At 43.3% G+C, this 20,327-nt stretch overlaps 1 protein-coding gene across 1 annotated transcript in view; it reads left to right on the top strand.

Moving 5' to 3' along the window:
• sema5ba (sema domain, seven thrombospondin repeats (type 1 and type 1-like), transmembrane domain (TM) and short cytoplasmic domain, (semaphorin) 5Ba) overlaps positions 1–20,327 on the top strand; it is a 147,702-nt gene that overhangs the window by 63,516 nt on the left and 63,859 nt on the right. Inside the window, exons 3-4 of the mRNA XM_070837589.1 lie at positions 10,922–11,021; positions 11,526–11,571. Coding sequence (XP_070693690.1) covers positions 10,922–11,021; positions 11,526–11,571 — 146 coding nt within the window. The remainder of the gene's footprint in view (positions 1–10,921; positions 11,022–11,525; positions 11,572–20,327) is intronic.

The raw sequence follows: 20,327 nt of genomic DNA, 5'->3' as shown, positions 1-20,327 counted from the left end.
GCTCTCATGGCAGGGAGCTGCAGGGCTGCCGGCCTGTCAGAGCAGGCGGAGAAGGGCATTATGTGGAGGCAGCCGTACAGAAAAGTCCTGCACAATGAAAGTGTCAGCGAGAACCTGAGATTAGCCTCTGTGATTGATGAGCGTTTTATAGCAGCTTGTTGAAGCGCTACCTAAGTCACCTGGAGGAGACCAGTCCTGTGGCCCCTGAGTCGGTTCCTCCACTGGAGCATGCTATCTGCATTAAAGCCCAGCTCCATCCTCTGGCTTTAAGCGTATCCGCTTTGGCTCCATAGACACTTTGAACTTTGATAAATCCGCTGACTTGTGTTCGTCATATGTTGCTTTGTCATATATTTGTCAAATTTACTGAAACATCTATCACGAGTACTCCAGCTGGTGCACTATTTTCTGACCTTTCTAAACCACGATGGATGCTTATAGTAATATATAGAGTAATAGTTCTATTGTTCACAGTAAAATCATCATTAAAATTAAATTATTATATTCAGTTAGTATGGATTTACATTTTACAGGTTCATAGAAATACAATCCAAACCAAATCTACCTCGAAGCAACTCGTGTGTGAAAATGCCAAGTTATTTATTGGTTTGGAAAATCATCTTCACACACACATGACTTTTCACCCACATCAGGAAAACACTGCCTCGAGATGTGACAGGGTATTAATACTGTGGCTGACAGCAGTGATGGACATCATGAGGAGGAGATGCAGGAGACGATCTAAACATCCGCCACGTTAAGCGTCGAGCCTCTCCATCAGCTTTACTTTAGCCGTGACAGCGTAGCATTTTTCCAATCTGCCTGAACACACCGTGAACATCGAGGACTGTATGTTTGTACGTCTGCTGTTCCAGAAGACATGCCAGCGCTTCATGTCAACCACACCACAGATGCACTGCAGGAATACAGCATTGGAATCACGTAACCTCCACCCACAGGCACACACTGTACAGCCGCCAGCTCATGATTTAGATGGATGATACTGGCTCTCAGCATAAGACTGGGGGTCTGATAAGAGCATGGCATGAGGGCAGCGAGTGGAACGCTCTGAATCTAGATATGGAGTCTGTTTTTGGAATTTATAGAGTCAGTTGTGCATTATGTTATGAGGCCCAGGGAACTGGTTTTGGTGTAGGTGTGTGCAAAAGGTCAGCCTGGTTTGTAAGAGAAATAGATAAACCGTGCACCTTCATCACACCCAGTGCAGCAGCATCCATCACGGCGATGGGATGTTTCATAAGGAAGAATGTGTAGGAAGGTAACGGTTGATAATAAGACCTTTGGTTCACGTTTCACGATCCCCTTCACAGAGGAGAGGAGGAGTGGTCTGATGGATGAGATGGCTTCACAGCCTGGGTTATCTCCTCTGCTCAAATCACTCTGAAGAGAGACAAAGCAAAAGGTACAAACAACTAGTATTGCTGCTAATTTCCTGTTCAATTCCTTGCAGATCTTGTCTTTTTGCTTTTTATTCTCCTCTTGTACTCCACCTGCCTGCACTATTCTCTCTGTCCATCTCATGTCTCTTCCTCTCTCTTTCATTCTCCGCCTCTCCTTGCTCCAACTCTTATATTTTCTTTCTCGCTTTCGTTTCATTTCACGCTTTCTAGCACTTTTTTCACTCTCAGCCTGCTCTTGTCGCGCTCAATAAGAGGCCAAAAAAATGTATTGCACACTCCGATCGAGTCCCTCTATCTTTCTCATCGTTTGGGTAATGGTGCTGTCGTTTAGCCGTCATGTCGCCATCTAAAGGAGCTCTTAAAGCAACAGAAGAGCGGTGTCTTTGTGAGACATAGCTGCTCGCTTATAACGAAAAGTATTTGCAATGTTCTTGTGATCTTATTTTTTTTACTTCACATTCTTGTTTGTCTAACTTTGTCACCTGTCTCTTGTGTTCCTCCACAATCGTGATTACAGTGGTGGGTCTAATTTGAGGGGTGCTATCGGAGCTTTGGTGTGTTTGCAGCCATCAATCAGGCAGCAGAATGGAGCCGAGTTTATATGCTGCTGGGGCCGGCCTCTCACCCACTGATGGTATGTCAGGATATCGGAAGCAGGCCCGAGAGATAGCAAAGAGGATCAGAAAAAAGAAAACATTTAAAGGTTTTATTGTCACTTTAACTGAAAAGCAGAGAGGCAGCAGGAATATTGCTCTCTTTGCTTTCCTGTGTTGATGCTGTCTCCCGTCCCCTCGGATTGCCACTTTCAGACCTGTGCCGCATTGTGTAAATGCACTGGTAATTTCCCATGTTGTCCTTATGTTAGAATGAATCCCTGAGTTTTCCACAAAAATCAAGGAAGCAATTTTATGAGGCTGGACATTCCCAGAACGACTCAGGCTTGAACTGGCATTACATTTAAGTAAAGGTTATAGTAGCACAAGGTTAAAAACACAGGGAATGATATTATCCTTCTATTAAAGCCTGTTCTTTTCAGACGCTACTATTATCAGTCACAGTATCTCCAGCAGTGAAGTGAAAACAGCCTAATGTCTATGTATATGCAATAAATGAATTGAAGTGTTCTTTCTAATGCACAAATACAAGAGTCTTTATTTAAAATCATATTTTCCATCTCGTCCTCTCGCTCCCTCTTACACACCACGTGCCGTATTTGAATACCCAAACGTTATTCTTGAAGGTGAAGCCAGTAATTTACCAGATACCACGTCTGAAAGGGTCTTATGATATCCCCCCCCAGCTTTTGGCTCCCTGTCTGTTAGCACAGTTAGCACAGTTGCAGTGCATCGGACTCTTTGAGTAGCTTTGGTTGTTGCTTCACTTCTGGTTTCGTTAGAAGCAGACAGACATCTTTACCGGTTGCTGACTGAGAGGCTATTAGCCTCCTGGCCCACCACAATTCCTCCTGTGGCTGCTCAGTCCCCAGTCTCTCAAGGCTCTTTCTCAGTGCTGCCCATAACCCGCCGACCCCTCTATCTAACTTCAGTCAAGTGGGAGGAGGGGATGGGGAGGATTGGAGCGGCGGAGGGATGAAAGAATGGATGGATGGAGGGAGAGTTGTGCTCCACTGGGGCACGGCAGCCTCTCTCAAACTATCACCCTCTGCAAGTAGAATAAGGAGAGATAGTGACGAACGGGACAGGCAGGACGGGGTGGAGACTGGAGTGCGAGGAAGGGCGAAGAGTGATATGAGGAAGACCAAACAAAACATATTTCAAGGGATTTTGGCCAGATAAGGCTGAGGTGTGAAGAGATCCGGCACTGCAGGAAAAGTTTTGCTCCCTCAGTACTGAAAAATACCACACAAGGTGGCGAAGCGGCATTTATGGTACCACTTTAGCTTTATTTGCACAAAAATGTGCCTGCAGCAAATTGACGTTGTATTTAAATTTGTATGTTGCAGCATGAAATCATTCCAGTGCCATTATTTGACCGTAATTGTTATTTGTCTTCTTTCTTGCCGTCGGTTGAGCCGAATTTATTCAGAACGCGATCATATATGTGCTAATTGACACTGGAGGTGATCCTTCATTCACAAACTCATCTGCCAGATGGCAGATAGCAGCGAGTCTTTATGTGACCTGTTTCGTTAACAATATTGGATCGAGCACCTCGCCCCGAAGATACCCATTTGTAATATTGCCTCTTTTCCGCAAGTCTTATTCCCATTAGCATGACATTGTGTTCGTGTGTACTTCCTCGAAGGATGATGATGATAGACAGCTACCTTTAGTACAATATGTGTCATTCATAGCTCATTAAGCAGTGCAGGGCTTGAGGGGAGAAATCAACTAGATGTCTGATTATAATGCTAATGATAAAATATATGATTTAGTGCTGGATCTTAATAGGGGAACATTTGCTGTCAGACTGAGGATGAAAAAGCCAAAGTGAAGAAATGCAGTTTTACTATGATACACAATTTTTAAAGGTCATCTGAGCATCGACTTCCTCTGCCAGTGGTTTGCTGTGCACTGAAATTATACCAGTCAACAGTCACACTGTTCTAGCAGGAACATTGTGTACCATTTCCTGAGCTATGCTTACTCAGTCAAACTCCTTTTAATCCCATTCGGCCAGTCAGTGCCTTCAGTGGTGCCAGTTGTCTCATTTTGTATAACTCTCTTTCATTCCTGACTCATTCCATTGTAATTTACAAAATTGCAAGCCTGGTCCCAAAAAAAAAAAAAAAAAAGAATCGTTTGAAAGTAAATTTTGCACCCCTAATGTACCATTTGTGCTCTAACGAGAACCCAGCGGAGAGAAGTATTTGATATAATTAGCATAATAATTGTTAGCCGTGAACTTTGAACAATGTGTAACTGCTAATTCTTACTTTTACTTTTTTGCACTTTGGGCTGGAAGGAACTATTTTATGAACAAAAGAAGTCACACTAGTGTCTCTGTGACACTGTGCTTTGAGCTAAATGCTAAAATGCTGTGGCTGTTGTTTACATCTTAGTTTAGCACGTTAGCATTTGCTAATTAGTGCCGAACACTAAGTGCAGCTGAGGCTTGAGGAGATTATTATTGTACCAGTTATTTACCCATAAACCAAAGTGTTGGACAAGTTGAAATTTTGACCTGCAAGAGATAATCTGTCTGATAGTTTTTCTTGTGTGGAAAGTGGCGAATGTCTGACTAAATTCATGTCATCAGCGTGGTTAAAAACACCTGTATTACTGCTGATGTTCTTTCTGTTTAAATTTGTGCTTCCAACTGTCAGAGTCCACTTAGTGCCTCTTATGGTGAGCCAAAGAAGAAAGAAGGCCCATTATATGCCTATTATCTATGATTCATGTACTTTCAGAACAAAAATCTTTCCATATATGAGTTTTCAGCATGCCCGTAATGGCTGACACCGTCCTCGCAGCACCGGGACGGACAGAGTTTGAAGGGTTAGCTTGCAGACGAGCCCAGCGGCTCACATTTGGAGGGATTGGATGAAGGAAAGATTGGATCTTTATCAAATAGCCCGTCCTCTGAGCTCCAACTTGAGAGAATCTCACATTCCATCAGATTTGCAGTGATAAACGGATCACATTGTGCTTGAGCTGTGTGGTTATACTGTGCGCGTGTGTGCGTTTGTTTGTTTGTGCAGACACAGGGGTTTTTTTGGAGCTGCAATATGCTGTGTTTTCATTCCCTGGGCTCCGTAATATGTTGGCATTTTCCAGCTTTGACTGCTCTTCATCCAGACTCCAGTCTAATAGCGACTCAGATCAGTCGGGGTGCCACTTCTCTCTGCCCACATGCTGGCTGTGTGGGAAGGAGCCGAATGTTTAAAAACTAGTTGGAAGGAGATAGAAAGGTTATGATTTATGTCTGTGTGAGACGAATGTCTCAGCCACTGTCCTCATCCGTCTCCTCATCCCTCTGGCAGCCACGGGCTAATGCATTAATCCGTCTCCCTGCTGATTGCAGAGGAGAAAAAAGAACACAATAATCGTTCATCAAGTCCAGCTTGGGGCCCACGAGTCGACCATGAGGGAGGGGGCTTTCATATTTATCCTGCTTTATTGTCCCTTCTCTGCCCCACCACAGACACTTATGAGGAGAAGGAGTGAGCAGCGCATTTAAAACCACTTGTAAGCAGGAGGATAAATGTCAGTCAATGAAAGACCCCTCACTGTCAGGACGGCCTTTCCCAGAGAGTAAATAAGCTCAGTGGCTCAGGGTTCACGAGCGCTCCTTCATGCTACTGAATCAAATTCGCCCGTGTTATTTTTACAAGGTTTTGAAGAGATATTCATGATGTGGGGAAATGTTTATATGTGCGTAATGCTTCTCAGTTAGAATTTCAAGTGATTTATGCTCCACATTAAACTCTCTGAAGTGAACGCTAACAGCTCCCTTTTCTTTTTTTTACTGTTAGCTACATTATGCTTCCGTGCGAATAATTCTCCTGTTATCAATTTTCCCACTGCACATTCTTATTTTATGGTTCGCGTCATATGCTCTGTTTTAATGGTCTTATTTTATGGGGAGAATAAGTCACTTTAACAGTCCGTCATTTATCTAACTGACACAATTTTCTATTTCTGGATGTTTTCCAGAGTATATTTAGTATATAACGTGGGGGGTGGAGTTTTAGTTTGGTTTGACGGGGGCTGTATTTTACCCCAGCAGGCCGCAGTGAGATTAGCCTCAGGTTGCCTTCGACTTAGTGCGAGTGTCTCTGTTCTATGTTTTTGCCATAACATTTCCCCTGTTGTATAATTCTCCACTTTCACCTCTAGCTTCTTCTGTAACGTGATGTGACTTTGGAAGGAAGAGAGAAAAACACAGAATAAGCCTTCAGGCATCATACACATATACATACAACTACTTTTTCAGATGTCTTACCATAACATTCATAACATGCAAAGTAATCGGTCAGAATCCTCAGAGGTGTTGCATTTCAGTTTATATGTCTCATCAATCAAACGGCTGCCCGCACAAACTCTACATTAGCTGCTATTAGACCTTAGATCCTCAGACGAGGCCCCGCTGGCTCTTCCAAAGTCAACGCTTCAATCTAAAGGTGGCCGTGCTTTTGCCATCAGGGCCTGCTGGGAGAGAAAAGGACCACAGAGTCAGTGATTTCCTCTGAATCACTTCTTAGAACCCATTTTTACAGACTTGCTTTTACGTGATTTTGTCTTTTTAATGTCATTTTATGTTTTTTTTTTCATTTTATTTCTTATTGTTTCATTATTGCTCTTGTTTTTTCATGTAGGTGTTTATATTTGCACCTTTTAATGCTCTCATGTCTTCTCTCTCTCTCTCTCCTGTTTCTCTCTGATGTTCCTGTATCCTGTTTTGCTTCATCTGTCAGAGCACTTTGTAAACTTTTAAAGGTGCTATACAAATAAAGTCAGTATTATTATTATTATTATTATTATTTCTAACATCCATATTTACGTTCAGAAAGCGTTGCTATTGTAAATCTTTATAACATTTACAGTGACCTCCTGTTGACCCTAAAGCCAACTGGCAGAATATTTGGTGTTTGCTAAGTGTAGGCAGCTGGAGGTTTGTGATGTTATGTCCTCGTTAAAACAAGCTTCAGGTTTTAATGAGGCTCCCTGATTGGCTGCACATTAGAGTCCCTGCAAGATAATCACAAACGGGACATTCATGTGAAGACGGGAGAGAATCTGCACTTATTGTGTTTTGTTCTGGTTTTTTTTTTTTTTTTTTGCAATCAATGAATGATTTGGAAAAAGTGATTCTGTCTGCAGTTACCGTTTAAGGCAGCTGCAGTGTCATTTTAATTTTAACATAACTTTGTAATGTTTGGCCACAGAGCAGATTTTTCATCATTGAATATGTTGCAGCATGTGTGATATTTCACACAGTGGGGAAACTGTATGAACTCTCACAGGGAAATGTGAAGCAGGCAGTAATTGTCTGGTGGTGATTGTCTAGTAGTTTGCATTCCTGATACTGAAACCTTTAGTGTGTGTGTGCCAATAATCCTCTGGACATGACGTGTTACTGCGGATTAATGCAGCCGGTGTGGAAAAGTGTCATGATCCACTTCTGTTGTTCCTTTTGTGTTGAGTTTAAGGACTTTACGGACTTATGAGTTGGTGCTTTACTACTTTTTTTTTCAGTCACTGTTTCCTGTTTTATTTTGTAGTCTGGTCCTTTTCTTCCTTACTTCCTGCCATTGTGCACTTTCCCGCCTTTTTGATAGTCTGCACCTGTCCTCACTGCCCTCGTCAGCCTTCCCTGTCCCTCATGCTTTGGTCTTGGTTAGTACCTGAACCTGTCACCTGGATTATCACCTGCACCTGCCTGCTTTATTCTGAGTGTAAGTTCTTAGTCATGAAATGGATCTGCATCTATGTGGTCTGCATTCGGCTCCTGTCCTCCATTGCTGGCCTCCATTTATGCCAAAAGGATGGATTTAGAGAATTTTAATGGTCTCATTTGTGTGTTAGGATCATGATCACATTCACAGGGACACTAAGCACACTCATACACGCTGTGTTCATAAATGCTGCGGCTTTGTGCAAACCCATGAGCGTGCTGGAGTCTTAAAGTGAACCTCAGGTCTGTTTACATAAGACCGTGAGGCTAAAGATGGCCTCCACTCCCTGCTGCTCCCCTCTGCTCCTCCAGCTTCGGCCTCTGCAGCCATTAATCAGGGAGTGACGTACAGATTGGTCCCGCTCGCCTCCTTGCACCGGCCTTGTGTGGTTTCTACACCCACCCTGCAAGTTAAAGACAGTCAACCCATGCATGCATGCTTGAATGTGACAAATGGAAGCAATCTGTGCCTATAGGTACTGTAAATATTTACAGAGCGATAAGAGATGGCCCCTTGAGGAATTTGCATGCTTTTGTTGATTAGAATTACACTTGGTGAGGTTATCAGTGATTTAAACGTGTATGTGTGTATGTCTTAGAGTCTATTATTAACTTTATAGATCACAGAAGTAATAACCTCTCTGATGTTGCTGTTTGATAACAATTATTGTTGCGCTCTGCTAATGTTTCCCTTATGTTCTCAGTGAGACCGGAGCTGTTGTCATAATTAACCGTGTCTCACGTTGTTGCTTCAGGCGGTCTTTGGGGTGGTGTGACTTTTTCTTTTTTTTGAGCTGCCGAGCACTTCGTACAGTACATATGTTACAGTTCTGTTAAGGGGTGAGCAATTATGGAGTTGTAATTTTCTGGAAATTAAAGCCGATGCCTGTATTTATGGTTTTCACCGTATTACACATGAGAAGTTTGTACCGACTACAATCACATTGTGTAAAAATGATGCAGCTGAGTTCTTCCCAGGGTCCTCCAGGCTTTTAGAGACGTGTCATTAGGCAGGGACAGACATTAGGACTGTAAAACTGATCATGAATAGGATTTGGGTGCGTCAGTAAGTGTTGACAATCAACAGATAAAATCGTGACATGTCAAGATTTAGAGGCAATTTTTAAAGCTTGTTTCACGTTTGTGACAGACGGGGGACGACTGACGACATCACTTCAAGGGAAGGAGGCCACACAGTCCGTGCTGCCCATATAAACAGTGCAAGCTGCCGGTTGCTGTCTGTTATTTTTGGTTCCTGCAACAGTTGGCATCCTTACAGGCTTTGGTTCATCTACCAACAGAAGCTCAGTGGTTACTGACTGCTTGTTCAGCACGTCGTGTGGTCTGAAAGAAGACCCAAATAAATGCACTGTTCACTCCTGTGTGGGTGTTTAGAAGCTGTCCAGCTGTTTAAAAGTATTACTGAGTTCCTTTTAATCAACAAAACTTAGTTGATTCATTACCAGTTTTAGAGATTTACATCTTCAGTGGGAACAAGAAGAGTTGGAGCTCAGTTGAACGTATAAAGCGACGGGTCAACACACTGTTCAGCTTTGTTGGCAATTAGAAACACATAACACACGTCTCCTTATATTTACAGTTGCATTACATTTTGAAAATTGCACTCTTTCAAATATCAACTTTATTATAAGAGCGATGACTCATCCAGCACAGCTTGCAAAACCTTGAGTCATGTTCAGTCCAACTGAAGATCGGCGAAAGCTTCCCACTCTTCATCAACATCTGGCTGAAACTGATGGAGGCAGACTGTGGAGTCCACTGTCAATGCTGGAACCCTCAGTCCTGTATGACTGCGTGTGTTTCTGTGTGTTTCTCTTATCTGTGTCTTAAACCACGAGCTCCATACTGTAGTGTAGCTGCAGCCTTCTGTCTTTTTTATCACTCATATCTGTGGTTATGTTGCAGATGGCAGAGCCATATGGGCCCCATCATTCCTAAACCCCGTCCCTTTTGTATGATGGAGAGTTGTTTCGCCGCTCGCTGTGACTTTTCCAACACTTTGATGTAGTTTTGCACCCGTAGCCTCAAGCTTATACAGGCGACTTTAATGTTTAAAGAAGAAGGGTTTAAGGTTTTGAATGTTTGATGACTGCTTCCCTAATGAATACAGTTATCAGCAGTGTGGCCAAATGTTTTCGCCCGTGATCACCAAACTGTCTTGTTTTCATTTGTTCATGTTCTGAATACGTGGCATATAAAAAGGCTTTAGATATTTAACTAGAACCATGAAGTGAACATTCAAAGAATATATTAATTTACAGACATGTGAGCTATCAGAGCCATCGTTCAAGGCCATTTCTTCTTTCTCAAAGCTTTGTGGGAATAGCTGAAAGCTATTTAACACGGCTTTTCAAATTGGTTAAGGGAATCTGAATTCCCACTAACCGCTGTGATGCTGTGTACAGCATGGGAGACGTGGTAAATCCCTTCGTGCTGCGTAAACCTCCCACATGGTGAAATCCGTTTAAAGGTCTGCACTTTGGGTCACACACAGATTGAAGAGAAAATGCTCTTTTCCTACAGTTTTCAATGTGACATGAAAGGCCCATCCAGACGGCCCCTCCGCTCCGCTGCTTTGAAATTTTGATTTGTAAAAGCCAATTTTCAAACAGCACGGCGTCCACCGTGCAGAGAGTGTTCGAACGTCGGGCTCCATCAGCATTGTTGTGCCTGATGTGGCCTGGACAGCTTTGTCCCTCTCTGCAGGAGACGCCATCGCAGTGCAGGCAAGTGTTCCTGCACTGCTCCCAGAACTTAACCACTGCAGCTGCAGCCAGTACTTTGTTTTCTTATGGATACGTGCACTGACATTTTTAGAAATGATTAGCCCGAGTCCAAAAGCCAAAGAGATTCATTTAAAATGGTATCAAAGGGGAATATATTATACTTTATCATATCTGTTGTACTTATTATAACAATTGTTGGTTCGTTTTTGTTTAGTGTTTCAACACTATCGTCCACATAAGAATATATGCATCTACACTCATGCATGAAACACCATATTTACCAGGCTGCTGAGTGCATTAGTAAACTATCTGTAAATGTCACCGCTTTTATCTCATGAACAATGACATGTTGTAGCTGTTGCTAACTTTGTCTCTCTCTCTCTCTCTCTCTCTCAGCACTCAGCCCATGGATTTCTACTTTCTCCCGCCCGGGTGTGAGAGACTTCTCCCAGCTCACCCTTGACCTGACGAGGAATGAGCTTATTGTGGGTGCCAGGTAAGAAACTGTAAATCCACTCAGCTTTTCACCCCACAGAGCACATTACTCAGAATGTGATACCCTTTCTGACTCGCTTATAAACTGCATTTTTCGGATAATGGCGCTTCTTAAGTGCTCTGCTGAGACCTCATTGGACCGTGTCGAGCTTTGGATTTTGCAGAAGGGATGAATTTGCAAGAAATACGTCATGCCGCAATAGCGTGTGTGTCTGCATGTTCTCATGAGACGAGTTAAACTTTTGCCTGGTTTGACCCTGCTGAAAACACATGCACACACTAACACCACCCAGACTCAGATAAAACCAAAAACAATGACTCAGCGCTGATGGACAGTTACAGTATGGCCTTTAATCGGCTTTGCTTTAAGATGACAGCAGCTGAAATGGCCTGTCTCTTCGCTGATGCTTAATTTGCATTATTAAACACCCTTTTTTTTCTTGACAGAGGTTAGTCATTTTGTGCACACACTCACACATCTCCTCTGCCTCTCTCCTCCTTCCAGAAACCACCTGTTCAGACTGGACCTCAGTAACATGTCGCTGATACAGGTAGGCTTGGCTCGCTAATTTATCTACGTCTGTGTTTTCTGCTGGTTTTAAAGCCTTTGTTTTTTGGTAGTATGTCTCTTTTGTCTTGTAAAACTGGGGTTTATTAAGCTTGACTTGACTTGAAATGGAAAATGGTGGACTGTAATGGCGTGAAATGTTGAGTTTTCCTCACATTTGTCACATTTTATGGTACAGTAATAATCATTTACATAAAGTAAAAGTGAAGCAGCAGATCCTCCTGACATACAGTGGAACGTACATGTGTAAGTTTAGGAGAAGAGCTTGGATTTTAGGTCTGAAAGTAGTCATGTGAAACATTGGTCAGTGCCAGTTTGTGTGTATTAAATCCTGATAAAGGAAAGCACAGAGGCACAGCTCTCATTCATTCATGACAAGTTCATAACTATTTGACTTCTGGTGGGCAAACATCATCTGATTAGGTGCTTCGGGAGCAGATTATCACAGAAATCTAACAGAAAAAGTTACTAGAGCCACAACCAGAATGCTCCAAAGACACTTGCATAGCACTGCTTTGATGAACTTGTAAACTAAACATGTTTTCCGACACTACAGAGACTGCTTTTTGTTAATTAGACAAACTTTAAGAGCAGCAAAACAGCAGGCGAGCAGTCCTTCCCTCTGTCTGACTGTTGCTTTCATCCGATTCCCAGAATCAGGCTCCTTCAGACTGCCCAGTCAGTTGGACCTTATCTTTTAAATTCAGCGTCAACACTTTGTCTGTGTGCAAACGTACAACCAAAAACATGATGCAGTAAATTCTGTTTGCTCATCTATCTAGTATACACTGTAAGTATAACTATAAAAAATGATGCTATGGTCTTGTTATATTGCATATTTAGTGCTTGTCACGTGACATTTAACTCTACATTCTGTGGTGTGCATGTGACAAATAAAACTCTTTAGATATTAAAGAATTAAACTCACATGTGATGGTAAATGATGATGATTGCTGTAGCCTGTGTGATGAGGCTCTGAATGAGTTTGGACGCTAACAGATCTCTGCTCGCTCGTATGTGGGAGTTGCATCAGCACTGAACATTTTTAGCACCTTGTTGACTGACTTTGTTTATTTCTTTTGTAGTTTTCAGTGCTGTGGAGTTTTCCTGCCACATTATAATGACACCACGCCAATAAAGCACGGTTGGTAGTAATGTGAGATCTCTGCCCTTTGATTTTCAGTCAGTGATGCTTTATGTCTGGTGACCCATGACCATCTGACTACTGATCATCATCAGTCTGGGCTGGTTTGTTATTAGGCAGAAAAAAGAGATTATTAAGTCGTCTGTATGGGAATCTTGTACGGTTGAGGAGAAAGGCATTAAAAACAGAAAGAAATATCAGACTGAGAGGATTGTGATTATGAAGAAATGAACAGAGGAGCATTTTGTCTTCTGATTAATCCAAGCTGCTGCTAACTAGAGCTAGAAATGTAAAAAAAAACCATTTTCAGATCAGATATGCGGCGACACCACAGTTGTTCTAAAAGTTAATGATAGGGATATTTATTTAACAAACTGTTTGAATTACCTTCTGGAGAAGAGTGCGTGCTGAGGAAAGAATCAGCATAAATATTTCTAATTTCTCTCCGTGTTGCAGAGGATGTAATTAAATTGAAAGGATGTGTGAAGTGTTTCCACAGACACACTCTCGGTGTGATTTTTTTCTGTGTGTCCTCTGCCTGTGGGTGTAATGTGTGTGTTTTGTGAACGGCCCGGGGCACAGGATTGCTGTACGGTTGCATCAGGCATCACAGATGACAAGTCCCACAGTGAGCCCCCAACTCTCCAAGGGACTGTGTAATCTAAACCGGTATATGATTGTCAAGGAGTAAAGAGAAGCAGTCTTTGTATAACCAGGAGTACAGCGCAGGTTCTACTCCTGCAAGACAAAATTAATTACATTTTGTACTCAGGTTCATTTCCTCTAACTCTGTAAACTTTACAGGGGACAGGAGAGGAAACCATAGTTAAATAAAAGCTATATATACTAATTTAATAACAGCATCTTTGGTTATCTGCTGTTGCTACTGGAGTTTAAAGGATCATGCTGGTGTTTTTACGTGTTTTAGCTCATTAGGAAATTTGCTGTATCTTTTCATCGCTGTGAAACATGTAGTGTGTTTTACTGTTTCTGCTTTTAAAAACTTCTGAGAACTCTTCTTGGTGCCATATTAAAGAGAGGTCTGACATTTGAGAATAGGCTGCAGGAAAACATTACTGAACAGTAAAAACTAGGAGTCGGATCACATTGATAATGGAAGATTCAACAAATGCACCAACACAGAAGTGTTTTAATAGTTCATACCTGCATCTGCTTTACCAGGTGACAATAAGAATGTGACTTTGACAACACAATTAGATGTTCACATAGTGTACTGGTGGTGCATTGAAACAAAGGTAGGAAAGAAGGAAGCCAATGTTGTTGGCAGGCGTTTAAAGTATCTGAGACACCGTTAACAGGTTAAAGTGTGTTTAAACAGCAGAACAGTCCTTTAAAGTATTCACACTCATTACATCTTCAGTTTTGTTTAATGGAGGATGACTGATCATCATCACTGGCCCCTTTGTTCACAGACAGATGTAACTTTTTGTCTGAATCTTTTAAATTAAGTGCAGCTTAAAAGTTCCATTTCCAGCATCAGTTGCATTATTATTTCAGTGACAATGAGTTGTATTATTCTCTACCACATTTACCCACGGGATGAAAGGATATCACCAGACTCAACTTTGTGTGACAAAGTCTCCTTTCACAGCATCCTCGAGTGAATGACATGATGTGTACAGCTGCCACCCGTGTGTCACTGCCGATATCAATGCGCCTTTTGTCTGCATGTCCTAGTTGTCTAGTTTTGGAGGAGAGACGTTGACTTATGAAGGTTTTCATTTGTTTTCACCCTGAACGCTCTATAACTGGTCTAACGTGTGGCATCTCTGACATATATAGAAGTACACACACACATATATATATAGAGTGAGTGTACACACAAATACTAACACACCCACTCAAACATACTACCTGAGTTTGTGTCTCTTCCTTCCACACACCTACACACACACATCCTCTGCTTATTGAGAGCTATAGGTCTAAATGAAGCAGATCCGTCTTCATTCTAGCCAAAGCGGAGGTTTCGTCCTTGATGCCAAGGCTGAACTCGGTGAGAACATTATACAAACTGCCCGGTGAAGCAGAGAGGAGGGTCTGTGCCCCCATGCTCATTCTGCAGTAAACGAAAGCTGTCCAAAGAGACGGAGGAGGGCGGCATCTTAAAATACTCCCTTTGTTTTGTTGTACTACCGAATGGAAAATCTCCCACTTGCCAGTCTGAGCCTCTGCTTCAGCATCAAAGGCTCAGTCCTCCAAGGCGTTAGGTTTAGATTCCTGAACCAGTGATATGTTGCTTAAATATCCAAACCACCTGTCGGACGTGCTGCTGTTTTGACACAGGGTTCGTTTAAGTCTGAACGTGAGTTCAACTGTCTGCACTTGCTCACGACCCTCAGCTTTCTTCAGAGTGTAGCTCTTTAATAACATCACCAGGAAACACTGTCGGCCCTCATTTTCACGTACATGTGAAGGAAATGTAAAAATGCACAGTGTGAGGACAGAAAGTGACGGAGAGCGATCATCTGTACTGGCTGCAAAAAAACTGAAAAGATGACCTCATGGTCATAGAAGTGGAAATTACAAGTTGAGTGACTAACTCATTTTGTTCAGTGCAAAGATGCATATTTATAGACGAGCTCTCAAAGTCTATTCACAGCTCAGATTTGGGTCACGGCTCTGATTTGGGGTCCACGTAAGGACATTCACCATCTTATGCTTGAGTTTTTTTGTTTTGTCAGTGTGATTAGGGTCATTGGTGAGTAGTTCGAGGGTGAACCCTCCTGCTCGTCTTCCACAGTCTAGCAGAGGATTGTAGATTTTCATCAAGAGTGTGTGTGCATCCATTTACCCTTCAATCCTGACCAGCTGCCCAGTCCCTGCTGGAGAGAAACAGCCTTACAATATAATATTGCCAGCACCATGCTTCACAGGAGGTGTGATGTGTTTTGAGTAGCGTGCTGTAATTGGCTTTTGCCAACCATAGTTTTTGGATTTCAGTCAATATTTGTGTTATCTGACCATTAAACCTTTTTGCCACACGGCATCAGAACCTTTGAAGCGTTGGAGACCCAGAGTGGCTTCTTTCTTTCGTCCCTCGCTGCCGTACAGACCAGCTTTGTGTACATCTTTTTATTTTCACATGCACAGACTAACCAATCTCAGCCATGAAGACTTGCAAGTCCTCCAGAGTTGCACACGGTCTCTCGGTAGCTTCCCTGATCAATACCCTCCTGGCTCAGTGTTAGTGGTGCCATACTCTCTCCACTAATTAATGATGCTCCTGAACAGCACTCAGGGGATAGTTAAAGCCTTTGAAATGTTTTTGCATCCTTCTCCTAACCTGAACCCTCGCACAACTTTATCCCCAAAACATCTGCTGCCCAAACTTTCTCTCGTGTTCTTACTACACTCAAACAGTTGGAACCAATCACAGACCATCTTGCTCAGGTGGATCCTTGTGTGGTTTAGCGGTCCACACTCTGTTCTGTTTTCAGAAAAACACACTCATACGACCAAATTTGCAGCCAAACTATTTATTTTTACTACTGGATGTTTATCCACTGACATATGGTATTCAGGAATTTGCATTTGGAAATCTTTCAAGAGCTCTGATTTGTGATGCACGGTGATGTTCATCACAAGTATTATATTCCATGAAAGCTACTTTTACAATTTTTCAGCTGTCTAAATGTCATTGAAGGGAATGAGTTGAAGTTAATTTGTCAGTCAGAACAGTTCTCTCACAACAACCAACCACATAAAAGCTCAGCATACTGTTTACATCTAAAGATTCAACATTATCTGAAGGTGCCACCAGCTACCAGTGTGAAAGTCACTTGCAGCAGCTCCACTGGAACCAAGTGGACCTGTAGAAATGGACCCAGCCCTGAGGGACGCACGGCTTTACCTTCAAAATAAAGGTCGTCTTTTGAGAGTGGGTGAAACTCATACTGACACTATTTAGAAACGACTTGCTGATTGATTGAAAAGCAAACCAAAGAGGGTGGCCCACTCACAGTCTGATCACAATGCTGCTTTCTCAGCTCTCCCATTCATCTGCTGGGACCGGTTGGCCCGAGCTTTCCAAGTGGGCCATTATCATGGCCTGTAACCACACACCACTGTCACCATCACCCTCCCTCCTTTTAGTGTCCGCTTCTCCTCCTCTGTGTGAGGCTATTAGAGATTGTATGTGTTGGTGTGTGTCGTTTGTTTGTGTGTCATCCAATGGGCTATCCATGACAGCGCCAAATTAGAGAGCCGGCCCAGACCAATCTGCCTCACACCCCAAGCCAAAACAACCACTGTCTCTCTCTCTATGTGTGTGTGTGTGTGTGTGTGGAGGCAGACAAGTGTGTACATGCCAGCTTTGCAGTCTTTCAGTGGCAGAGGCTTTTGAACGTGGACTGTGCCAGAGGGGGGGGGGGCGGCCACCAAGGTGTTGATTCCAGGGCTTTTAATGGCTCAGCCCAGGCTGTTCTGTTTAGGCACCTGGAGAACACCTGCCAGGGACATTAGCAAGCAGGCAAGCGTAGAGGAATGAATGCGTAGGCAATCAGTGCAGAAAGGCAGCGAGAGGGAGGGAGAGGAGACGAGGAGAGTCGGGGATAAAGAGAGAGGCAGGAGCCGGAGAATGAAAGACACAGAATGTAGCCGGCAGTAAAGGAACGAGAAACTGCAGCTGAAACGAAGAGAACAACGCTGAAAATTACACACACAGAGCTGAGATGAAGACAAATGAGACAAAAGAGAGGAGTGAATACGAGAGAGAGTGTGAGGGAGGTGACGAGCTCTCAGCCTGTGTGTCTCTGGAGTCATGCAAGATAGTTTCCCTGTGAGCAGCACCTGCACAGGACAAAGTCCATGAAGAGCTTTCAGAGACCATGTCTCTTACATGTTTTTGTTGAGGAAAAGCAGACTTTAGCAAAGGACCTGGAGGTTTTCAGTAAATAACAGGACTCCTGGTTACAAACACTTATGTACAATCATCACATGACAAGAAGGACAGTTCCCTATATCACAACATGGAGTTTATTTTTAGAGTTTTGGCAGTGAAGTCTGGAGAATAACATCATCTCAGGCAGAGAACCAAAGTTGTACTTACATTAGTTGATTGGTATCAGCTGCTGCATTCATGTGTCACCATCAGTGGCTCATTCATCACCTGCTTGGCTGCCTGCTGACTTCTTACATCCAGTCAAATTCATACAGGTGTACACGCTGTACCACACACTTCTCACTGTCCACTTGTGATATCTTTATGTCGATGTCTTTATGTCGCACTTTGTTTCTGGTATCGTTGACTTAAATAAGTCTGACAGGTGGAGAAACGTAAGCAGTCAGGTGATCAGAAAGGTGTTTGACCATCTAACCCAGTAAACTTTGTTTTAGCAATGATAAATAGGAAATATCTCTATAGCTGTACCATCCATGTGCCGGGCAATGACTTTAAAAAGCAAGTAGAGTGCACAAACAAAAACAAAATATTAGCAAAGACTTTTTTTCATGAATGAAGCCTGGGCAAAAGCCAAATATGCTCAAAGAACAAACAAAAGAAGAACAGAGACCTGCACCCAACCTGCAGCCTCACAGCGGGCTGCCGGCTCCTCGCTGTGACGCCCACGTGTTTTCACTCTCCGTGATTAAGCTGCTGACCCACGACGACCAAACATCACTCTGTGAAACGATGCTGAAGGAAGCAAATCAAAGAAGCTCGTGTAAATTATTTGACCTAATCGATGTTCTGTTGATAATTAACCAGAAACAGACACAACAGTAAAGGGTTGAAGTTGTATTTTGTAATATTATCATAATTATATTATACTAGAATAAATCATGTCTTGTGTCCACTTATCTCCACACACACACACACACACATCACCCACCGAGCTACCTCACAGTGGGACCGCTCAGCCGTCCTAATCCAGCAGAGCTGAGACTCGGATTGTTGCTGCATGTTCTTTGAGTTTTGTGTCTCCATCCTCCAACCTCCTTTCATTCCTAAACTCTTTTTGTGTTGGATGTAGTGGTGGAGTGGTGGAGTCCACCCACATGCTCTGTCCTAGCAGTACCCACCGTCAGAGCTCTCTCTCTCTCTCCGTCGAGCTGGTCGGCCTGATCTCTGCCGCAATCAGAGCAGCAGGAGGAAGGTGGTGGGAGGCGTGTGTGTGTGTGTGTGGTGGGGGATAAAACGGAGAGAGTGGGAGAGTGGTAAAAACAGCAGAGGTATGGAAAAGCTCTCAAGTGTTCGATGGGTGGCAGAGGGAGAGGAGAGCTCTGTTTCTGTCATCTGCTTGTCTTTGTTTACTCTTCTTTGTACGTGAGCGCAGATCTGCCAGATGTGCTTTGAGCAGTTCCCCTCGTGTCAAACGGAAAGAAATAACAGCAACTTTTGATGTGCAAACTTTTCAAGTCTGAGATGGGAGCGAATGCACGTCGTCCTCCGTCTTTCTTCTGCCTTCTTCCTTTTCTCTCCCCTTCTTTTGTAGTTTCAAAGTAATAGAAAATAACACACAGTCCTGTTTGGATGGCTCTTTCTTTCTTCCGCATGTTGCTAAGGTGCTAAGAGGAGATAGAATATTGATTTGTCTCCCACTAACGTATTTGTACAAGACCACAGAGCTACTGAATTGCACTGAATGTCTTTGTCTTTGGCTGGATTGCTTTTTCAGTCGGCTTTGCCTTCGTCAGATCGAGTTAGATGCTCGGTCGGAAATGTCGTCACACCCTGCTTGGTGTGTGAAATGGGCTAAGTGAGATTAGTGGGTCAACAAGGTGTATTTAGCCAATAGTCAGAGTTCTCAGTGTGACTAAGCTGGCTGTCTTCCGCTGGATCGTCTTATGCTCAGAGCTTCTTGAGCCACTTGTAAGTAACGCAGCCAATAGAAGCCATAGAAGTGCAAACTGTGGTGTCACACTGTCACAGCATTCAGTTCAATCTTCATTTATGTAGCTCCGCTTCATCAGTGTCATCTCAAGACGCTTCTTCCATAAAGAGCAGGTCCAGACCAAAGTCTTTGATTCAGAGAGAGACTCAGGAATTCAAAATCAAGGATTCAAGAATCCCCACATGAGCAGCATCAGATGTTATATTAGACAACAGTGGCAGGAAGAACTCCCCTTTAACAGGAGGAAACCTGGAACAGAACCAGGTTCAGACGGGGCGGCTTTCTGTCGGGGTCCGTGTTGGACGCAGAGCAACAGTGAAAAACATGATAATAGTTAATATATGAAGAATAATAACGATCTGCAGCAGTGATTCATGAAGCCAGAGAACCACAGCAGGAGAACCAGGACCAGGATCCACAGGAACCAGAGAACCACAGCAGGAGAACCAGGACCAGGATCCACAGGAACCTGAGAATCACAGCAGGAGAACCAGGACCAGGATCCACAGGAACCAGAGAATCGCAGCCAGGAAAACCAGGACCAGGATCCACAGGAACCTGAGAACCACAACCAGGAGAACCAGGACCAGGATCCACAGGAACCTGAGAACCACAACCAGGAGAACCAGGACCAGGATCCACAGGAACCAGAGAATCACAGCAGGAGAACCAGGACCAGGATCCACAGGAACCAGAGAACCACAGCAGGAGAACCAGGACCAGGATCCACAGGAACCTGAGGGA

Source organism: Pempheris klunzingeri, chromosome 10 (assembly GCF_042242105.1).
Source record: "Pempheris klunzingeri isolate RE-2024b chromosome 10, fPemKlu1.hap1, whole genome shotgun sequence".
Taxonomy (NCBI): Eukaryota; Metazoa; Chordata; class Actinopteri; order Acropomatiformes; family Pempheridae; genus Pempheris; species Pempheris klunzingeri.
The sequence above is the reverse complement of the archived record's forward strand: the minus strand, read 5'-3'. Positions and strand labels throughout refer to the sequence as shown.